Below are 24439 nucleotides of genomic sequence, written 5' to 3' on the forward strand. Positions count from 1 at the left end.
CCCCACAAGGGCTAGGCTGCTGTCTGCTGGAAGCTGGGGAGGGCCACAGCGATAATTAGGATGAGGAAAGGATGGAATGAGTTCTAGAGAAGTCTTTACATAATCCCTGCTGACTAGCTATGTGGTCAGGACATTCTCAACCTCAGACTTCAGTTTATTCGGTATAAAGCAAAGATTATTCTTCTACTAAAAACACTCCTCTGGTATGTATACTGACTGGCACATTAGCACCTACCTGTATATTTACATATTCAAAATTTTCCCATTAATGCTAAAAACTGCATTATGCTTGAGAAGAAAGCAATTTAGCTCCTAACAATATTAGAGAGTGAAGGCGAAGAATAAACAGAAAATACCTCCACCCTCTGCAAAGTTAGATGTGAACTTTTAGAAGTTGCTCTTATTAGAATATAGTTATGGAAATTAATGCTATGCACTTTAAAAAAAAACACAACACAGTTTTCTTGTGAGAAAAAATAGTTCATGATGGTTATACATATCATCAACATAAGCTAAACAAAGATATAATAGTATTTTAACCTTTCTTAATCAAAGATTCTGTTTAGTTAATTTTGTAATATGAGGTATTTTGACTACCAATAAGTATACTATTAATTCGACTTGTATTTTTGACATGAATTATATGTCAAGTTAGGATAAAATTCAAATTAGGATAAAACAGTAGCTTTCAGTGTAAGAATATCACCAAGACACTATACCCTAGTATATTTTATATGGAGCACCAAACACATCAAACAAGCAAAAAATAGTCACTGTCTTCATAGTTACAATGTGCACTGTGAAAATGATTTCTTTATGACTTAGAGGTAAAGTACATTGCTTAAAATTTCTTAGGAACAAGGTAGGAGGAACCTATACATAAATAGAATAATGGTTACTCCATATGGCACAGGCTGATGCTTGCTGCCCTAAACACCACTAGAGTACAGATGCTATATGGTCAACATTCTCTCCTCTACAGATGGTATCAGGGGACTGGTTATCAGACCTTGAGTAATGAATCTGGGGGTGGAAGCAATGTTGAGTCAGGAAAAAAGCTAGAGAAAGCTTCTGGAATTAGATGAAACAAACTATACATGCTTCTAAAATATTTGCATAGTAGTCATTAAACACTATGGTCTTAACTAAACTGTAACAATCATTTTTTAAGTTACTGATCATTCTGCATGATTTTAGGAGATTCTTTAAAAAATTCTTCAGATGTGTTTCCTACTAGAGTAATTACATGGGTCTGTTTATTCAAGGCTATTGGAGAAGGAAATGGCAACCCACTACAGTGTTCTTGCCTGCAGAATCCCAGGGCCGGCAGAGCCTGGTGGGCTGCCGTCTCTGGGGTCACACAGAGTTGGACACGACTGAAGCGACTTAGCAGCAGTACTCAAGGCTATGGTTTTTCCAGTAGTCATGTATGGATGTGAGAGTTGGACTGTGAAGAAAGCTGAGTGCCGAAGAACTGATGCTTTTGAACTGTGGTGTTGGAGAAGACTCTTGCTTGGACTGCAAGGAGATCCAACCAGTCCATTCTAAAGGAGATCAGCCCTGGGTGTTCTTTGGAAGGACTGATGCTAAAGCTGAAACTCCAGTACTTTGGCCACCTCATGCGAAGAGTTGACTCATTGGAAAAGACTCTCATGCTGGGAGGGATTGGGGGCAGGAGGAGAAGGGGACGACAGAGGATGAGATGGCTGGATGGCATCACCGACTCGATGGACGTGAGTCTGAGTGAACTCTGGGAGTTGGTGATGCCACAGCGTGCTGCGATTCATGGGGTGGCAAAGAGTTGGACACGACTGAGCGACTGAACTGAACTGATATGGTTCCATAAGTATTAGCTAATATTGTATGACTCCCTTATTATTTGCCCCCTTCTATTCCATTTTCTTCATGCTTTCTGTTTGTTTAGGCATTCCTTTGTTCTAATACTATTCTTTTAGATCTTGTCTTTCCTCAGTTAGATTTTGGAGAAGGAAGTGGCAGCCCACTGCAGTACTCTTTCCTGGAGAATTCCATGGACAGAGGAGCCTGGCGGGCTACAGTCCATGGGATCGCAAAGAGTCACATGACTGTGCAACTTTCATTTTCACTTTTCAGTCAGATTTATGCTCTTTTCATAAAATGTAATAATAACAATATTGTTATTGTTGTTATAATTTATATCCTTCAGAACTAGAACATGCCTTAAAAAATCTATCAATGAATTTATTTCACAGATTAACAAACTCACACCATGGAATTGAACTGACCATTCATACTACAGGCTTGCCAAAAAGTACTATGTGAAGAGTGTGAGAAGAATGGGAAATGGGCCTGTTAAACAATGCATGAGAAAGCGTGCCGGGTCCTATTCTCATCAAGTATACAGAAGAGTGCAGACCAGCAACTAAAAAGCCTCTTTAAGAATGCAAAGTAGGAATGAACCCGTGAGGAGGGAGACCAGGTAAAAACAGTGTATGAGAATTTTGGTTAAGGTAGCTGCTTCAAATTACAAATGCCCTTACCCCACATAGAGGTTGAGAAAAGGGAAAAAGTCGCTGCGTCATATCCAACTCTTTGTGACCCCATGGACTGTACAGTCCGTGGAATTCTCTAGGCCAGAATACTGGAGCGAATAGCCATTCTCTTCTCCAGGGGATCTTCCCAACCCAGGTCTCCTGCGTTACAGGCACATTCTTTATCATCTGAGCCACCAGGGAGCCTAAGAATACTGGAGTGGGTAGCCTATCCCTTCTCCAGGGGATCTTCCTGACCCAGGAATCAAACCCGGGTCTCCTGCATTGCAGGCAGATTCTTTACCAGCTGAGCTACCAGGGAAGCCCTGAGGTTGAGACCACCAATGTAAACATTAACAGACAAACATTTCAGAATGTAATGAGGTTCTAAATATCACCTTAGTTGCCTGACTAATCTTACAAGGGAAAAAAAATGACCAGAAAATAAACTGATGTCATAACTAATCACTGTATTTTAAATATAAAGAAATGTTCTTGCCTGTTATGTAATTACTCACTAGAGTATTATTCAAGAGTTCTATTTTCTTTACAGAATACTTTCAAAGAACACAAAGGAGAGAAAAAGACATTGATGCAGGAGAAAAAAGCAAACTGATATATCCCAAAATTACTACTGACATTAAATTATGTAAGACAAAGAGCTAGGCCAGTTTCATTTTTATTTTACTAGCATTTGTTAATTTAAATAAAGGAGGTAATAATCATGGATTAAGATCTCTGATTCCCTATAAAATACCAAGAATAAAGACTTGAGTAAAATAAAGAGAATTAAGATCAGAACTACAAAAAAAGCTGTCACTGAATCTGTTTATTCTATATGAATTTAAAACTTTTTATGTAGTATATTTAATATTTATTAAAAAGAGATTGCAACATATTTACGTTAGGCATAAGTAAATAGTCCAATAAGATAGAATATGGGGAAATTAGTTCAAATTTAAATATCTTGCATAAAAAAATAACATTATGGGGAAGTGGCAAAGAGCAGAAAATTGTAGCTTAAAAAAAAAAGAGACCATAAAACATGTCTCAATTTTTCCTCAGGGCACCATACCAAGTAGGATATTCATTCATCCTTCAAAATAACCTCTTTATGAGGTGGATGAACCTAGAACCTATTATACAGAGTGAAGTAAGTCAGAAAGAGAAAGATAAATATCATATTCTAATGCATATATGTGGAATCTAGAGAAATGGTTCTGAAGAATTTATTTACAGGGCAGCAATGGAGAAACAGACATAGAGAAGAGACTTATGGACATGGGGAGAGGGGAGGAGAGGGTGAGATGTATGGACAGACTAACAGGGAAACTTACATTACCATATGTAAAACAGACAACCAATGGGAATTTGCTGTATGGCTCAGGAAACTCAAAACAGGGGCTCTGTATCAACCTAGAGGGGTGGGGTGGGGAGAAAGAGGGGTGGGGTGGGGAGAGAGACGGGAGGGAGGTTCAAAAGGGAGGGGATATATGTATACCTATGGCTGATTCATGTTGAGGTTTGACAGAAGACAATAAAATTCTATAAAGCAAATATACTTCAATTTAAAAATAAATAATAACCTCTTTAAAGAAAACAGGAATTTAAAAAACTATAATTTAAAAAAATTTTAAAAAACTAAGTCAAATATAAATTTTCTGGTTTTAAGATGCTTTCCTCCTCCTATCAAACATTCCCAAATAAATGAACATGCTTTCATCCCTCAGCCATAGTGGTCATCCTGTCCCAGTGGCTCTCCAGTACTCCTGATTCTGCTTTAAATACCACAAAGGGAATCAAGATATTAGAATGCATGTTCCGATGCAGACTCTCAACTGTGAATGAAGAACACTATTAACAGCTATTCAGGGCAATAGGTATTCCAAGAAACCACTTCATTGCTAAATACCTAGATTTTCAAAAAAAAAAAACAACAACAACAAAAACAAAAACCTAGATTTCCCCCCAAGGACAGCAGGCCCATTGCTGTCAGCTGTCATGTTTTGTGATGATGCAGCTTGAAAACTAGTAAAGAAATTGAAGCTAAGCATTTGGCCTATGAACAAAATGACTTGCAACTTTAATTCAAACATGAGAGTTTTATGAGAATGTTTGAGGAAAACCGGGTACTCTAGACTATTGATAAAAACTGCACTGCCTACATGCATGCATGCTAAGTCACTTCAGTCATGTCCGACTCACTGCAGCCCTATGGACTGCAGCCCGCCAAGTTCCTCTGTCCATGGTATCCTGCAGGCAAGAATACTGGAGTCGGTTGCCACTTCCTTCTCCAGTACTGCCTATAACTGGACTTTAAATTTAGAAATTACAAACTGAAGAGAGCAACTGGCCTGTTTATGACAAAAGGAAATACAGCTTGCAAGAGCACAAGGAAACAAAAATTACTAAATACTTTCATTAAACAACAAATATTAAAAAACCAAGAAAAACAAATACTGAAACAAACATGAACAAACACTGAGTACAAAAATGAAGACTGAACCTGTTGGCGATTAGACCGGACTTTTTCAATTCAGTTATCAATAAACTCTTTGTAATTAATGTGTGGAGCCTAGATAAGTATCTCATCTGATACTTCAAGTACTAAGGAAAATATTTTCAAAGAATATACTGACTTGGGAAAATCTGTTGGTATCATCTAACGTTCAACTAATGGAATAAACATGAAAGAACAGAGCGTGGGCAGCTCATTTAACTTCTGGCAGTTGGCTCCCTGACCTCCACAAAATGAAGCAAAGTAGAACAGATGATCCCCAAATTAAAAACTCGAACGAAACCCCAGACTAGAAGTCTGCACAAGGGCTTGTTCCCTGGACAAATATTTGTCAGGTACCTGTCCTGTGACAGGCTCTGCACTAGGCGCTGGGCAATGAATGCACCACAGCATTTTCTCAAGGAGCTTACAATTTAACAGAGAGGACAACAGTGGTCAGCCATTACATGGCAACAACACAAATCTTCTGAACCCTTCCCAAAAAAGCAGCTACATAATATTTGAAATTTTAATGTGTTGAATTAAAATACTTATACAAAGCTAAAAGGAACCATTCAGAGACCATAGCATACTTGCTCTCACCAGAGAAAAATAAAGAGTTCTAAAAAGAAAACATTTTGATTTTTGTTTGGATGTGTTGGCAAATCATCTAAGAAATCATTTAGCAACAATAAAAATGGAAAAGAGCATTCGTCAACCAGACATAAGATACCAAAACGGTTACTGTGCCCACAATAATTCAGATTTTGGCTCTGTTTAAACCCAACTAAACCACTTTCAAAGACATATTATCAGTCATGTGTTTACATATACCCACACAATAATTACATGCAGAATAATGTGCAAATAACTTCAAAAGCAAAACTGAACTGACAAAATATTTTAAAACTCATTATTTAAAATACACATACAGATTGTAAAAGATAAAAATCTAGTAACCAACCATTAATATAAGTGAAATATTAAAATCATTTGTACTTTTTCTGTAAAGGAGAGACTCATTTAGCAATTGCTGAACAATTATGTATTTTGTATCTTGCCTATCTCTACGCAAAAAAGATAACATACATCATAAAACTAACTTAGCTTTAAAAACCTCACATCTGAGATGAAAATTTAGGCCCTCTTAGCACGGAAAGGAATTTCCCCACTTAAACTGGGTAAGAAAATATGGGGGAAAATATGTAGTTATCAATTACAAACTTTATAAGCAATGTAACCAGGTTACCTACTTTATGAATTTTCTGTAATAATATTGATTTAGACATTTATTTTTAACGTGAGAAAATACCTAAAGCAAAATTTATAAAGAGACCTACTGAGTACTGTTTAATGCCTTTAGTCATGAACTTAAAACAGGGCTTCCTTGATGGTACAGTGACCAATGATCCACCTTGCAATGCAGGGACATGGGTTTGATCCCTGCTCCGGCAAGACCCCACATGCTACAGAGCAACTAAGCCTGTACACCACGACTGAGTCTGGGCTCCGGAGCCCGAGTGACGCAACTACTGAGCCCGTGAGCCCTGGGGCCTGTGCTCTGCAACAAGAGAAGCCACCACCGTGAGAAGCCTGTGCCCCGCAACTAGAGTAGACCCCGCTGACCACAGCTAGAGAGAGCCCGTGTACAACAATGAAGAGCCTGTGCAGCCGAAAAACTTTAAAAATAAACTTAAAAAGATAAAACAAAAATAAAAGCATAGTATTGAAAAAATAAAATTCTAAGCATGCTCTTAACATTTCATATTTCTACCCCAGGTAACACTGTTCAAGTCACACCAAAAAAAGCAGGAATGGTTTCATCATAATAGAGAAAAGCAGAATGATAGAAACACTAATTATCACCTCATCATATTAAAGACATAAACAGTATAAGAGAACGGCATTACAATACTATAGATCTGTTTTCCTAGAAAATCTAACTGTGTAAAATGAAACAAAGGTCTTCAGGCAGAGGTGGAATATGATGTTAACAACACATCACAGGACATTGAACCAGGACTACAAAGACCACTGTAAATGGTTAACAACTCTGGCACTCACTGTATGTTGTGATGCAGCTGCTGACTTCTAAAGAATCCCCAAAGTTTGTTTTATGAGTATTTGATAAGTTTAGGGGGTTAGTATTTTTGTGCACATTTAGACAAACATACTGATGTATCTGCCAATCTATAAAGCTATGAAATGAAACAGGTCCAAGTTTATGCTTTACAGTAAATGTACCTATCAATCTATAATAAATACTGATGGAATAGGTCCAGTTAAATAAGCACTCCGAGACAGAGAAAAGCCATTTGAGTGCAAAAATACCTGAGTTTATTCATCTTTTTCACAAAGGAAATGTTGATTTTCACTTGCGCTGAAAAGCTAACCAACTCAAAAGTCATTTTTATAAAGAGAAATTATATTTATGTTCACTTTACTCACTGCTTATAAGCTTTCATTTAAATTTCTCTACATGAAGGACTGTCTAATATAAAGCATTTTACATGGTGCAAAACAATTTTTCACATGAGCAGTAACATACAGCCCTTGACTTCCATAGTAGTTTCCCATTTTAATGCTTTGGATCATAAACGTAAGTGAACAGGCTAGGACAGAAGGGTTTATGGAGACAAGAGTTTGGAGATGGCAGTGAGGTGTGAAATGAAGAAGGGCACACGAGAAGAGGTGTGCACAAAGAGGTAAGGGGGCTTAGACACAGATATGGGCCATGTTCCCCTTCTCTCCTTAAAACAGACTGACAGATACTTACTTGGAGACCACTGTCAAATGGCCTTCATTTACAGTTCTTTAACTTAACATGGAGTGGAAGAAGTCACAGGAGTGGAAGAAAAGTCACAGGATTGGGCACGTCCAGTCTATTTAAGTCTCTAACTCTCAACCCCATTTTATCTGCAAATTAAGAGATGGGCTCTGTGTAGACCCAAAGAGGTCATTAAAAAAGTTGAATACCACATCAAAGATGAAAATTAACTCAAGATGGACCAAAATGCTAAATATTAAAGCTAAAACTATAAAACTCTCATAAGAAAATGGGGACATTTTCGTAACACTGAATTTGGCAATGTTTTCTAGGATACAAACCAAAAGCATGAGCAACACAGAAAAAAAATAAACAAATTGGACTTTATCAAAATTAAAAACTTCTGTACAGCAAATGACAATACCAAGGGTGAAAAGACAATTCTGTGGGCTCACGAGAGAAAACATATGCAAATTACATGTCTGATAAGGGATTCGTATACAGAATACATAAAGAACTCTGACAACTCTTTAAGATCAACAAAAAAACAACCAATTCAAAAATGGGCAAAAAAAATTTTTTCTTTAAATTCAACATCAAAAAAGTGACTCAAATCAGAATTCGAAAAACAGAAATACAGTGTAAATTAAAGTGTACACTGGAAGAATAAAAGAAGAGAACAATTAAAAGAGAAAACACATAAAGACAAGAAATAAGATAGAAAAGATATAATAACTGAGAAGTGGTTTTTTAATTTTGAGAAAGGCAGAAAAGAAAAATAAACAAGAAAAGTAACTGCAGCTGCAGCAGTTGGAACTCATGTAAAAAGTATCACAGAAAGTGATCAACTGGGTCAGTCACACAGGCAAGGCAAGTAAGAAGTTAAGAAATGAGGCTGAACAGTTGACGGTTCTGGAGGTGCAGGGTGGCATGAGCCTTACTGGGTTGGGTTTACACAAAAACAATAGAAAAAGTGGGTAACAAGTGTAAATAACTCAAATCATTTTTGCCGGATGGAAATGGAGCAAAGAAACACCACAGTAGAAAACGCAGGGGTAAGTTCAAAGAAGTGTTCTTTGAGATGAAAGAAGTAACTGCAGGTCTATATACAGATGGGAATGGTTTAGAACAGAACAAGAAACTGAAAATATACAGAAAAAAGAGGAGAATTTCTGGGCCCATAACTCGGATTTTGGCAGAAGGTATGGCAGTTAGAAGATGAGTTTTAGATAGTAGTATGCTTGTTCACCTAAAGTGAAAGATGAGAAGGCATAAAATATGGCAGCATATATAGGTAAGAAGGTCATGTAGTGGAATTCTGCAGAAATTTTCTTCTTTCAATTTTCCAATGAGGTCACCAGCTCAAAGTGGGGATGGAGAGAGTTGCTGGGGTTTTGAGGAGGGAAGAAATAACATTAAAAAAGAAAGATTTCTGTAACTATGTACAGTGATGGATGTGATCATTACACTTGCTGCAGTGATAACTGAGTAATACATACAAATATCAAATTGTTATTATTGTACACCTGAATATAATATTACATGTTAATGATACCAATAAAAATTACAGTAATAATTAAAGATTATGCCATTAAAAATAAAACAGTCTGAGAAAGTAGAAAGAGCATGGGGGAGGACATACAGTGCCCACTTGAGGTTCACAGTCATAAATTTAAAACAAGACCAGTCACTGTGGTTGTTGATCAAGTGCACAGGTGCAGCAAGGAGGAGGAGGAGTGTTAGATTTAATCGGATTCTTGCGGTTCTGTCAAGCAGGTGTTGCAAAGCAACATAAGAGCAACAGAAGAATACAGGGGTATAAAAAAAAATTATAAGAAATGATTGAAGAATGTAAGCAACATAAGGAGAGGTTGAGGGCATTAGAGGGTTGTAAATCCTGGTGGGGTACTTCCCTCACCTGGACAAATTCCTCGATACGGAATATTTCTTTGTACCTTTAGTGCAAAGCACAATATTAGCTCATAGATGTTGAACTTATGTTTGCCAAATAAAGAACATGTTTGATAAACAACGGGTGCATGCTCACAAAAATGTGATTAAATCAATTGGTTTGAGAAAGCTTTTTACTCCACCTATTCCCTCCAAGGAAGGGCCAATTTGCTTAGAAAAATATGGTATTTTTAAAATGAAACACATTTTCATTTCAAATAATATATTCAAGAATAATTTATCATATTTTCAGTTTTCTGTGACATAATATGGACTAGAACTAACTTGTTATTTGAGTTACAGTTGAAATTTACAGTGTCTCTTATTTTTAGTTGGGGTATTCTTTAATGTAGTTGGTAATCATCAACATAAAAAATAAATTCTCTAGTCAAACTCCCAAATCCATGGTTATAGAAAGTCAAGGTAGAAATGGAGAAAAATCAATCAGCACCAGTACATGATAGAATATTGATGTATTTTAAATCCCATGCCAAGCAGTCTAGATAGTTCTAACACACAAGGTTGTAAATATTACTGAACAAGGCTATTTGCTACTGAACAAAGATAAATCCAACACACTCAAAGTTATGGCCAATGAATTCCAAACTGTAACTTTATTTTCAAACATCAATCCTATGTTTTATGGCACGACCTAGAAACCTGAGAGTGAAAAGGATCAATTAGCTAATAATACTAAAAATACCTATAAAATATAAACATCACTGAGAAATTAAATATAACAGAGAGCCTACTATTACAATTACTGAAGTATGACTTTAAGTTTTTTAACGTATGGAGATATATTGTTTAAAAGACAAAAAGAACACTACAATACAAAAAAGTGATCTTATCTTTCTTTTATGTATTTTCCTATTGAATGCGATTTTTGGATGTTTTTAAAATTCTGTAAACAAGCATATGGTGAAATAGTAAACACTAGCACTGGACAACAGCCTTACATATGATCATCACAGCTGAAAAATTCTGTAGCTATGTTTTACCATTTTGGGCTTCCCAGGTGGCGCTAGTGGTAAAGAACCTTGCTGCCAACGCAGGAGACTTGTAAGAGACTCAGGTTGGATCCCTGGGTCAGGAAGATCCCCTGGAAGAGGGAATGACAAGCCACTACAGTATTCCTGCCTGGAGAATCCCACGGACAGAGAACCTGGCGGGCTATAGTCAGTCTGTGGGGTCACAAAGAGTCACACAACTCAAGTAACTTAGCACTGAAGCACAATGTGGTTAAGGATCAGAATTCTGGCTATTTCTCATAAATCTGATGTGAGCACTTTAAAATGTCCTTTTTCTCACTGTAGTAGTTAAAAACAAATTGGCCCAAACACTATCTTATGTTTAAAAAAAACACACGACATTTTCAGTTATGAAATAGGGGTATAAATGAAAATTAACATAAAGGTTTATATAGAACTTCATAAAAAAGAAAAATGTAGAAATCCTAAGAAAACAGTATTTTTCTAACTAAGATAGATATTATTTTTCTTAAGAAAAATCTGCTTTCTGGAAAATGTTTCCTATCAAACAAAACTCAAACAGTTCCATACAAAATTTCCTAAATTGCTACTGTAATGAATGACTGCCAGTGAAAATAAAACTATTTTCATGAAACTTCATGCATAAATCTTCACTTCTAATTGCACAACTCAAGTTTAAATTCAGAAATCAAGCTGGAGCTCTCCCAAGTAACAGGAAGACAGTTGTAGAGCTGATGAGGATTTGTTGAGGTCCTCATCAGATTAGCTTCAGATGTAAAGGAGCAGCAAAACTCACAATTTCTTATTCATCAATAAGACAGACTCTTTGGGTATTTATTATTCCAGAGAGAAATGGAAATACTAGAACAGTGACTATATAAAAATAACTGCTTAATCTACTGAAATACAATTGTTTTCTCTGTGATGCTAGAAGTCTTTAGAGATCCACTCTACAGGTCTTCATCAAGATGATAAGTTTTCTTCTTATGAAAGTTCGTACCGTACAAATGCATCAGTTGTCAGGAGTAGATGACATCCTTCTTATTAATTCAAGTTTGTCTTGTTGAACTAGGCCTCATTTTTCTTTTCTATGTTATTAAAAACTTGAATGCCTCAATTTAAAATCTTCCCTTACTCTACCCAACCCTCCGTCTACTTCAAAGCACAAGCACCAAACATTCTTTCTATCCTCTAAAATACAAGTGCTCCTACGATAGGATTACTCTTTCCTTTATTCAATCTTTTCTTAACAAAACAAAGTTGTAACTTAACTGCAGAATAATTTCATGAATGTTTCAATTTTTATCTATGCCTCTTCTATTTGATGAGATAATTAACAGAAAATAATCAAGTCTGTGTTACAGTTGAACTTGGAGAATGCTTTAATTCTACCCACTGGTCACAGAATTAAAGCATTTTATAAAGACTTCTAGGAAAACTGCCTTATTATATAACCTAACAGAAAAACTAGAAGGAAAGAACTGGAAACAAGCAAAAAAACATAAAAGATGATGTATCTCAGATTATCTATCTTGTTGGCCTTACATAGTAGTTATTAATTTTTACTGATGCAATTTTTCCTTCCTAATTTTAAACTAACATATTTAACATTTACATCCTGGGTCAAAGTAGAACTACCTCTACATCTATATTTAATAAAATCAAAATGATTAAATATTACAGACAGCAAAATATTCTGATAGCAGCTCTGTAATCTCAAGTATCTTCCTTTGAACATGATACTAATAGCCCTTCAGGTGAGGAAAGTCACACACCACAGAGACAGCACAAGAACCAACAGCCAAAAGGATAAATTACACAGGACATTAAAAAGTGGTATCTGGAGAAACTTATGTTTCATCAGAACAATACTGACAGGCATTTTTAAAATCCAAAACTTTGTTAATCTTTCTGGTTAGAAGCAATAAAGGAAAAAAGTCCCAAACAAAACTCCTATACATTTCCTTATGACTTGAGTGCTGTTTTCTTCCAAGCTTCAGAATGGAACAGAATTGCACTATTCTCAAATTAGGAAAGGTAATCAGATTAGACATGCTTCCAAAGCTTCCTACTGCTGCAAAAAGACAACACAAATTGTACTTTTAGGAAACAGAGAGTGTATTTTTTTTTTTAAGAAACAGACACTCTGGAGATGATGTTTTCTTAATCACATTCCAAACCAAAGAATACAATGTAAACATAAATCACGAGAACTGTTTTCCTCCTTGAAAATACTAGGCACACCATGACACCACCGTTGAAAACTTCTATGGCAACCTTTTCAAAAGCTACAACTCTTATCATAGGCTACTGCAAATATAGTATCAGACATTCCAAAATAAATAAGGTTTTTCTTAAAGATATCTAGATGCTCAGATTCCAAAACTAGCTTGCCCACTTTGGATAAAATTCAGATATTACCAAAGAAAACTTGTATAAGAAGAAAACTCAGTCCTGCTTTTCAGTTCCCTAGGTAAGTAGAGTTGGACCATGCGCCCTATTTCAGTCAAGCAGACTTGCTCATATTTCAATCATTGTTTCAAACATAAAAATTAATTTCTGAGGCTTCTGAACAAGATGAACAAGATGTAATGCAAGAGCTGCTAATCAAGATATAAGGCCTTCCTGAAATAGCTAAAGCTTCCTGAGAAATCGCAGCTTTAAAATCCTGCCTACTAAAGGAAAGAAATGTGATGATTTAGGAAGAAAACAAAGAAGAGGTTACCATGGAAAGGTAGATGAGAATGCAAGAGCCAGAAGCCTCGTAATTGGCTTGTAGACCTCAAGAAGCTCAAATCCCTTTTAACTTTTAAAGAAAGTTTTCTATCATTTTACCAACAATGTTGCCCCTATTAATCTACATGCATAATATTAAAATCAACTACACAGACTTAAGTTTTCTAGACACTAAGGATATCTTTGAAGTATTGAAAACAGTAAGTAGGAAGTCACTGAGAGAGGTATTTACAAGCCAAAACTCCCATGTTTTTTATATGGTATACTATGACCTCAATTGGAATACTAATAAATCTATAATTCGTTAAATTTTAAAATAGAAAATTACTGTACAAGATTTTTTAGGTAGTAATCACTAGCTAAAACTCAAGTTACCTCACATTCCATCCGCAGTAATGCACCAAGTAAAGGACCTCTCCACCTTCGACATCAGAATCTTTAATACTAGCTTCATACATTTTTTGATTTTTCCCTCGTCCATACCGCACTTGGACTTTCATGCCTGGTGGATAGCACTCAAACTCCTCTTCCTCATTGTTGTCATCATCCTCTTCATCCTCTTCCTCCTCCTCCTCCTCCTCCTCTACTTCTTCATCATCTTCCTCTTCCTCTTTATTCGTTTCATCTCTTGAAAGGTTTAAAAAACTGCAGTTAATAAAAGACACTTCATAAGCTTTTCAGTTCCAAACCACATAAATTGATAAAAATCGTGGCTGTGATTGTTCCGGGAACAGCAGGTTCCAAGCGTATGATATTCTCTGAGTTTCAATTTAATATTAAAAACTAAAACTGTATGAGATGACCATGGATGATTACAGAAAGATATATTCAGAGAAAATGAAAACTGAAAAGTAAGTGTATTAAAAGAAAATGTCCAACAGGCAGAAGAACAGAAGTTGTGCTGAACAGCAAGAAACTAGCTAGTAAGTCGACGCTAACATTTTCCTCATGTTTTATTGTAGAAGTGTTTTATAATTCAGTTAACAAAAACAAAAATCACCGTAACTCATAGCCATTTTCTGACTAAGAAATATTTTTCATTCAAATATTTCCAACCTCCAGATGTTTAAACAAGTTTTTACTAGCCAATGGCTAGTTTTAATAATTAAAATAATTTCAACCAGATTTTCTGAAGTTGTATTAAATGAAATATTATTTCACCTTTTATAGGAAGATCCTACTAAGTTCACATTAAAATCACATCAACTTTTTTCTTTCTATTCTTCTAAACTTCAACACAATTTCTGCTCTCTTTTCTCCATATTTACCAAAAGTCCTCTTCTACCAATTCTCTCAACTTTAAAGTTCTGAAGAAACAGGCATATGAGAGACCAGTTGCAAATATGAAACTGAAAGTCATTTGCATTCTAGAAGCAGCAATGCAACCATTCCGGTCTTCTCAATATCACATACTTTCTAAAACAATCATATTCATTTTATATTGATCACAAATTTGTATTCAATAAATTGGAGGAAAATCTTAAATTATAAATTTTCCATGTACTATATTTTTTAAAAACTTCAATTATTTACTCTGCAGTATGTCTATCCTTATTACAACAGTTAGCTCTCAGAAAGAATCCATCACTTTATAGCTGACAAATGAATAAATGTCATAAAATAAAACCATAAGACAGCTAAGTAACTAACCCTTAAAAGTTAACGGGTATAGTATGTAGATAAAAAAATATTCCTTCACTAATAATTTTAGTTTTATATTCTTATACGCAAACTTTTTTAGCAATAACATACTTTATCATTCCTAATTACACAATTATGTAGGCAACAAAAAATAAATTAGAAATAGTGTCACAAGTAGAACTATAAGGCTTTTTTATTCTCCTACCCCTTTCCTTCTATACAGTGAGGCAGCAGGGATGAAGGGAATCTTAATATACTTATGAAATTAAGTCTGAGTTCACAAAAGTACCAAATGAGTCAATTTTCTCTGAAATGCATCACAAAGTCTACAAAGATTCTTAAGAATTACTCCTATTTTAAAGACTTGTTTATAGTCAAATTGGTACTTAAAAATTAAATGAATCCAGCTGTAATCTGAGATAAAAAATATGAACTCTACTACTGAAAATCTATTAACATTTCTATAATGAAAAAATTGTAAGGCTGAAATATCTAAGAAACTATCAGAAAGGCTGAAATATCTAAGAAACTATCAGATATTAACAACTTTAACTGATTTATATATGTAATAAACATATGTAAAATTAAAACAGTAAGGCTTTTTCTGAAAGAATACTACTTGTTTCATCAGAAGATTATATCGCTGCTCATCAGGGAGAAAAGGAAGCATATTCTGGTAGACACAACAAAGATGGATCATACACCAAAGAGATTTATCATGCATCTCAGAATCACTATACAAAACATAAAAGAGATATAAGATGATTAAAAGTTTAAAATTTTGTTTTAAACGAAAACTCTAAACTGTACATTACATTATTAAGCCAAAACTATATAGGACTGAGGGCTTCCCTGGTGGCTCAAGGGTAAAGAATCTACCTGCCAAGGCAGGAGACACAGATTCAATCACTGGGTTGGGAAGATCCCCTGGAGGAGGAAACGGCAACCCATTCCAGTATTCCTGCCCGGAGAATCCCATGGACAGAGGAGCCTGGTGGGCTACAGTCCATGGGGTCGCAAAGAGTCAGACACGACTGAGCGATTGAGCACACACGCACACGTAGCACTGAACACAGCCGGCAAACGTCAATAACAGCTAGTACAATCCTACTTTAAGTGGTAGCCAGGGCAATCTTTTATGTAATCTGGAAGAAAAACCTAATACTCTATATTAATTTTTAAAAGCAATCAAAAATTAAAAATTAGAATCTCATTTAATGTCAACCTCAGACACAAACCAAATGAGTCACTCAATTAACACACTGAACTACAAAGAGGCAAACAACACAACTACTGGCTATCAGCCGAAGCAAACGTCCTCCCCCTCCTTCTCTTCTCAGTGGCAAAATCAGAGGTAGGTACATCAAACAGAACATAGAATGCCAAGATAGAGAGCCTCTCAAAGTATAAAATGTAGCTAGTATACTAAGCGGATGTATGTATTACACACAAACATAAACACAGAACACACACACATTACATGAGTTACCTTTTACATTTTGGGAAACCAAATGTATTCACGAGGACTTTTTCATCGGAACTCACAAATATCAAATTTCCCAAGTTTGATGTCACATTCCTTACTTACAATGGACCAAAATTAAGAACAAAATAATGACTATAGTTCATTAGTACCTACTACGGTCCAGGCACTGAACCGGACATTTTACATAAATTACTTAATCTTACACACCTGAACTACAAAGGAAGGACACTGAACGTTCTTGTACCAGCTAATTACTCAGAGACAGTTTATATACTAGATAAATATTTATATATTAATTCTTTACAATCACAAAATTTTCTGTTGCACTGATCTAATAAAATCCAGAGATCAGTTTTGGATATTTCTAACCCATAAATCTTCTACAGCAGCCATATCAGGAAAATTTGTTTGTGGTATGATACATTTATAAATCTGCAATAAATAAAAAGCCATAGGAATTTTCCTGGTGGGCAACGCAGGTTCAATCCCTGGTTGGGGAATTGAGACCCCACATGCCCCGGGGCAACTCTGCCTGTGCGCCACAGCTGCTGAGCCCGAGCTCTGGAGCCCATGCACTTCAGCTAGAGAGAAGCCTGGGCGCCACAACGAAGACCTGACGCAGTCAGGAATAAAACTAACGTTTTTAAAAAGTGTATAAAAATGTTAAAAATTTAATAAATAAATACATAAGCCATATAACTGAAGAATCCAAAAAATCTACAAAATATAGTTTATACCATAAAATAAGCTGAAGTACCAACGTGAAAAATTAAGATAATTATTAATCACAAAGAGAAAATATAGGCTTATTACAGGGCTTTCCACACGGTAAATGCTCCAGAAATAGATGCATATTTATAAATCAGATTTTTAGGCAAAAAGCTGAATCCCTACTAAATTTCTTAATAGCTGACGTAGTCTTCAAGTAGCAGCAAGAGTACTTCAAATATACATTTAACACACACAGAAACATAACTAAGTATCATAAACAAACAAACTATATTCATCTAAAGCCAGTTTTGTTTTATTTTTCCATGTTTATTTGCATGCTGTGGTCAAAATTTTAGAAGAACACTAAAATGGCTCAGTCAGGAAACAATATGCCTGCAATGCATATTGCAGGAGACAGGAGTTCGATCCCTGGGTCGGGAAGATCCCCTGGAGGAGGAAATGGCAACCCACTCCAGTATTCCTGCCTGGAGAATCCTATGGACAGAGGAGCCTGGCAGGCTACAGCCATGGGGTCATAAGAGTCAGACACAACTTAGTGACTAAACCACCAACCACCACCAAAATGAGCAAGAGATTTTAAGCAAAAAGATACTAAGTTTCTTAAAAGTAGAAATAATTTCCAGTATCACTAAGGAGTACTTGAAATACACATTTGTACACAGAGAGACATATATATATATTACAAAGTGTAATAAAAACATTTTACTATAGTCATCTAAGCATCGTTTTTTCCTCTTCCTTGCTTGTCTGCATGCTGTGGCCGAATTTTAGAAAATACAAAAATGATCCAAAAAATATATAGTTGTACTTATTTAAAAGAATCAGTAACAATGGGGATGTTTAGCTTTTTTTTAAGCCTCAGAAACAAGATGAAATGCCAAAAATCACCTATAAAATGCAGCGTCCACTGTCAGTGTAGGTATTCTTGATACATTACTAAATAATTCTCAAACTGACCAAACCAAGTAAATGCTACTATCACATAAAATGCAATATAACAATTTTGACTTTTTATAAACTAAGTACTAGCACTTTTCCATTCTTATTTTTTGCTTAAAAAATGATTACAACTCTCAAAATCTATACCCAACATACCATCTACAAAACACTGGAGAAAGACATCTTCCCAAATTTGTATTATATAGTTATGAAGCAGAGGCTAATACAGTAAGAACTGTTTTTCTCTAGCTCAAGATTTCATAAATTTCCATGATGAGAGCAAGAATAATAGATCAGAAATATGATCTTTTTCTACAAATTTGCATTAGTAGGGTCTCTGAAGGAGGCAAATGCTATCTGCATAATAAATACAAATTGAAATCACTCAATTATTTATTTTGTCAATCACATTTAGATTCATAAAAACACACAAAGAGCAAATTACAAGAATTCATTCAGCTATAAAACGCATCTTAACCAAAAACAGATTTCTTACCCAGATTTTGCTTTTTCTTCTTCAGCTTCTACCTTTATGCTGAGGGATTCATCTGCTCCAGTTGTATCATCATCTTTATCTTCCAGATTTTCATTTTCTTCTGTTTTTTTCATGTTAACTTCTTTTTCCTGTTCAGATTGTGTAGGCATAGATTCTAATAAATTCTTTTTACTCCCCTAGAAAAAGATCAGAGGAACTAAACCAACAAAAGTAAAAACTGTCAACCTAATTCCATTATCTAATTACTAGCACAGGAGGTACCAACCAGTACTAACACTGAGAAAGTTATTTTAACATTCTTCTGCCATCCCTAAAATAATGGCAAAAATAGCTAACGGCTATTTCAAACACAAAAATAGCACATAATAAAGAAAATGCATGAACAATAAAATTTGTAAGATAAATTAAATAAGGAATCTTTAGAGAGGATGGAGAAAATGTACCAGAGAAAACAAAGGACTATAAACAGTATCCTATTTACCTGAGAGGGCTGAGTATTCTCCTTTCTTTCAACACCTGCTTCAAGAGGCTTTTCTTCTTTTGGTATTATATTCGCTTCCTCTTCAATCTTTATTTCTTTGATTTCTGGTTCATTTTCTTCCTTAACTTTTATTTCTTTTACATTTTCACACTCCTTACAAGGCTTGTTAACAACTTTCTCTGGCAGTGCCATCTGAAATTCAATATTGGCCGACCTACAGTACTCCTCAAAACCATATAAGTATCTGGAAACATGAAAAGAAGTTACATTTGGGAAAACATTTCGAAATGTTATTGCAGAGTTGTAGTTTTTAAAATATGTGTTCACTTCTTCTAAGTTCTCAGATATTGAGCTACCTTAATATTCTAGCTTATTTTAATTGTTCTTTATAATCTTTTTACTCAAATAGAAACATTTTTCAAAGAAAAAAACTTCATTTAAAAAATGCTAAAAGTGAAAATAAAGTCATAATCTTAAATGTAGTAACTGTAGTAATAGTAGCTAGTAATAGCATCTATTTATATGTCAGGTACTGGACCCCTGAGTATATGTAAAATTTCACTAGCTGATCAGACTAGTCATTACTATGAGACAAATAGTATTATCTCATTTTATAAACAAGAAAATCAAGGTCTGAAAGAACAAATAAGTGGCCCAAGGGTATAAACAACAAATAACTGGCAGAACCAGGATTCGAACCTGGGTTTATGTGACTTTAAAACTTTGGCATTTTAACTTCTACACAATACTTTCCAAATTTGCCTGAGCACAAAAACTTTCTTCACAGATTATCTCACAGATCTAATATTCATGGAACTCAGTCCTGAATATTCACTGGAAGGACTGATGCTGAAGCTGAAACTCCAATACTTTGGCCACCTGATGCAAAGAACTGATTCATGTGAAAAGACCCCAATACTATGGCCACCTGATGCAAAGGACTCGTTCATGGGAAAAGACCCCAATACTTTTGGCCACCTGATGCATACTGATTCATGTGAAAAGACCCCAATACTTTGGCCACCTGATGCAAAGAACTGATTGATGTGAAAAGACCCCGATGCTGGGAAAGATTGAAGGCGGGAGAAGAAGGGAACGACAGAGGAGGAGATGGTTGGATGGCATCATCAACTCAACGGACATGAGTTTGAGTAAACTCCCGGAGTTGGTGATGGACACGGAGGCCTGGCGTGCTGTAACAGTCCATGGGGTCGCAAAGAGTTGGACACGACTGAGCGACTGAACTGAACTGAATATTCATGGGCTACACTCTAGAAAACGCTATTATAGAGTGATTACTCTAGTAAACCTTCCTCAAAATTACTAGCCTCAGTTATATGGTAAATTCCATCCTGCTTTCTAGGTAAAATACTGTTGAACATATCTATATCCAGTGCATGGACTTACTTTTTATAAGCACATTTAACATTGTATCCTGCAGCTGAATTTAAGACAGGGATTCCAAGATCTTGGTAGACTTGTTTCCAAACAGCCCCGCTTTCAATCTAAAAGAGTAAAATGAAAATTCAAAAATCAAAAGGTGGGGAATATGAAAAAATTTTGATAAATACCAAATGTTTATGTTTGTGTGTGGATATATTATGTAGTTCTGTATTGTTTCTAGTCTCAAGGAATGACAAATACCAATTTTGATAAATTCTAAAAAAAATAATCTGGTTTACAGCAATGTTTTTAAGTTAAGCTTTGGTATTCTAACAAATCTCAGAGAATTATAAATGCTGAAATCCTAGGTCATTTGACGTTTTACCTTTTTGGCCATGCCTCAAGGCATGCAGGATTCCAGTTCCCTGACCAGGGATCAACCTTGCTTCCCCTACAGGGGAAGTTCAGAGTCTTAACCATTAGATAGCCAGGGAAGTCCCCGTTCAACGTTTAAATAAACTCTGCTATGGTAAATAAGAAAACACCTACATTCCTGAATCAAAATCTAAATGAAATGACAGATAAAAAAAATTTCAATAAAGTATGATTTCTATAAGCTAATAATAAAGTTGTTTCATTGAATCCTAGTAACACAACGTACCTTTCCTCCCCCCAGAATAGTCTTAACTAGATGAGTACCATACATCATGGCAACTTTAAGATAATTTCCTCAGTTCAACAAAGACTTTCTACATATATGCACACATATATATACAAATAATGTTTTCTATATATGTAAGGCACAATGGTAGAGATCAAGGATATAAAGAATACAAAGATCCCTGCTCTTACCAATCTTACCGTCTAATGGAAGAGAGACACAGAAAGAATTTCCACTAACATGGTTGTATTATGACTCAGATAGCTTATGAAAGTTTGACAAACTTAACAGTAAACTGGAAAGCTCATTTTTAAAAATCTTCAAATTTAAATTTGGTCTGAGGAAGCTAGCTAGCTATTTCTAACTTGTACTCTCCATTTTCTCTTCCTTTTATTCTTAAGTTTTTGTATGAAGAACATGTTTCACTTCTGATTGTAATACTTACATTATCAAATCCTCCAAGTTTGTGTACAAGCCTGAATAACTTAAAGAGATTCAAATTTCGATATCCAAGCACAGGTCGTTTGTTAATAGGTGTGCCTATTAAAAAGAAAACACAGATATATCAGAACCATGCTTCGTATTTATTTAAATTTTGAAAAGATTCAAACATTACCATCAAATATACACAGTGCAATCTGTGTCTATATGAGAGAAACATCCCTGGTTAATCAAAAATATATCTACTTAAATCCGTTTTATTAAAACCTTTTTTCCTATAGCAGATTTTTGAAACTTTATTTATATTTTATTCCACTTTCATTTCCTTGATGAGCAAAAGAATAAACAGTAAATGAAGCAAAATAAAATACCAACAAAAAATTTTAAAACATCAGGGTAACAATGTTTGGTAGAACTGAAAACAGTGTTGAGATAATTGATGGGCAACTGCTTCACAATGGGAATTACTTTTTATTGTCTTTGTATTTTACTAACTTCCTACTATTCTACAAAGTAAGTAATTCTAGAGTAAAGTTATAGTGTTGTTTATTCTAGGATGTAAAAAAGTAGAAGGATACTAAAACTATCAGACTGCTAGAATGTGATTAAGAGAAAATAACAGGATAGAGATACACAACCTATTGCCCTTTCCAAAAAATATATGACGGGGATAATCATACTCTTCATTTTTTTCTAATATTAGATTTTATTCATTTTCTTCACTTTTTAACTTAGCTTATATAAAAAAAGCTTAGGAAATAGCCTGCCTTCTTAGGCCAAGCCTCCATGCACACAAATAAACACATAAATCAAGGACATTTTATACTGAAGAATAAAAAGATAACTACATTGTAGTAGCCACTATAATTTATGAGAGCAAAAACAAGACCAAGCCCGCAGCTACTCATCAACAATACAAAACCGGATTAAAAACACATGAATTCACAGAGCATGGTAGCCCTTCTAAGTATCATTCATTCATTTTGTCTTTTTCTTCAAGTCAAAAGCTTTCAGCCTCTGCCCTCTACCTCGCTAGCATCTTTACAGGAAAGGAGAAACTATACTCATAACAGCAGATAAGAAATAAACAGGGCCACAGTTACTAGATGACCAGGTCATCACTGCAAGTTAAAAGTTAGTGTTAATTACCCATGCTTATATTTCTTGAACCACAAAGGCAGATTCAAAAAGCTAAGACAAGGCTCACCTTGAGACTTGGTCACCTTTCTCTACAGATGGTTTAATTTTGTTCTTAGTTTTATGTAGCTAAGTCATAAGAAGACTTATGGCCCATCTTAGAATGAATGCCGTGTCTGTCTGTGTGTGTCTCTTACTCACATACACAAACACATACATCTTGGGGCTGGCAGTGATTTTAGAGAAGAGGCTTTTCTACAGGCATACATGGAGGCTCAAATAAAAAGACACTATGATTCCCATTCTGTTACTGTTTTCTAATGTAAAGGTTCTTTGGGGTCCTCCAAAGCAGCGGTGGGAAAGACAGGACAAAATACAGTTATTTATGGGTCCATGGCTACAACATCCATCAAAATATTGTCAAATCCCACATTCTACTTACTACGTGACAGACATTACACGAGGGTGCTGGTGATACTGGTAATCAAAATGATAGCCATGACTACCAGTGACATGCAGCTTAATCAACAGAATTCTTATTTTTAAGATATTATCTGATATCTACATTAATAACGAATCAAAGGAAAAACACTCACCTCTATCTTCCATAAATTTGTATAACTGCTGAAGAAAGTTCTCCCTTTCCTCTGGAAATGGTTCTATTTCTTCCTAATTTTAGTCACAGAAGAATAAAATATTATTTTCCTCAGTTAAGCATTTTAATAACACAAGCAGATTTCTTACCAACAGCAAAGACTAATACTCACTATAATATTTCAAAGGCTTTTTACAAAAAAAAAAAATGACTTAACACTAAGCTATTCAAAACCAGAAAGTCTTGACATGTTATGCTTTACAGAGAACTATGTCCTAAAAGGTTATCTCAATAGTGACAATCCCAAATGTAAATGCTCATATAAGAAATGAGACCAACAAGATGGTTCATAAACTTTTTACCACATCAGAGATCTAGTCTTTAAATCACTGTCACAGGCTCAAGAAGACCTACTCTCACTTATATTAATTTGGGTCAGGGCTTAACATCGAAACAGACTCAACTCTTGCTCCTCCAGGAACTAAACAAGTGAGGGCCCCATCAGCTGCAACTAAAATTATCCTTCATTATATTCGGCCCCACAGTATAGTACTTCAAGCTTATAAAATCAGTAAAGTGGGGAACAAACTTGATCTACAATACCTGAAGATTCAGACTTAGGGAAATCTTCAAGTAATAAAATAGTTCCCCGATTTATCAATTACAAGGGAGGGACTAGCTTCTTGCTGCTGTGGCCAGGGGCTGTGGCAGTAGGGAGCTGGTCCTGAAGCAACCTGCAAGGAGCAGGGTAGTAGGTGAGATGGAGGAACTCATCAATTCAGTGACCATCAACAAACATTTAATGAGCACCAGTGAGTGTAGGCACTGTGCAAGGTGCTGAGTCAAAAGAGAAACAAGCGATGGTGCCTGCCATTACAGAGCATGAGCAGGGGTAACTGCAGAGGAAGTGATTCAAAATACACACTGAGGCTTTACAGTTACTCAAGTATTCCGAGTGGTAAAAGTCAGGAGAATACTTTTCAACTGATAGCCTA

At 35.4% G+C, this 24439-nt stretch overlaps 1 protein-coding gene across 8 annotated transcripts in view; it reads right to left on the bottom strand.

The window, feature by feature from the left end:
• ARID4B (AT-rich interaction domain 4B) overlaps positions 1 to 24439 on the bottom strand; it is a 138464-nt gene that overhangs the window by 24159 nt on the left and 89866 nt on the right. For 4 of the 8 annotated variants that reach the window (XM_070782177.1, XM_070782176.1, XM_070782181.1 and 1 more), the window contains exons 12-17: positions 23446 to 23518; positions 21717 to 21811; positions 20635 to 20732; positions 19228 to 19471; positions 18747 to 18922; positions 13828 to 14097 (exon numbers count right to left, since the gene is read on the bottom strand). In XM_070782177.1, coding sequence (XP_070638278.1) covers positions 13828 to 14097; positions 18747 to 18922; positions 19228 to 19471; positions 20635 to 20732; positions 21717 to 21811; positions 23446 to 23518 — 956 coding nt within the window. The remainder of the gene's footprint in view (positions 1 to 13827; positions 14098 to 18746; positions 18923 to 19227; positions 19472 to 20634; positions 20733 to 21716; positions 21812 to 23445; positions 23519 to 24439) is intronic. The other 4 variants (XM_070782179.1, XM_019953925.2, XM_070782180.1 and 1 more) reach the window with 4 other exon arrangements.

This window comes from Bos indicus, chromosome 28, assembly GCF_029378745.1.
Source record: "Bos indicus isolate NIAB-ARS_2022 breed Sahiwal x Tharparkar chromosome 28, NIAB-ARS_B.indTharparkar_mat_pri_1.0, whole genome shotgun sequence".
Classification (NCBI taxonomy): domain Eukaryota; kingdom Metazoa; phylum Chordata; class Mammalia; order Artiodactyla; family Bovidae; genus Bos; species Bos indicus.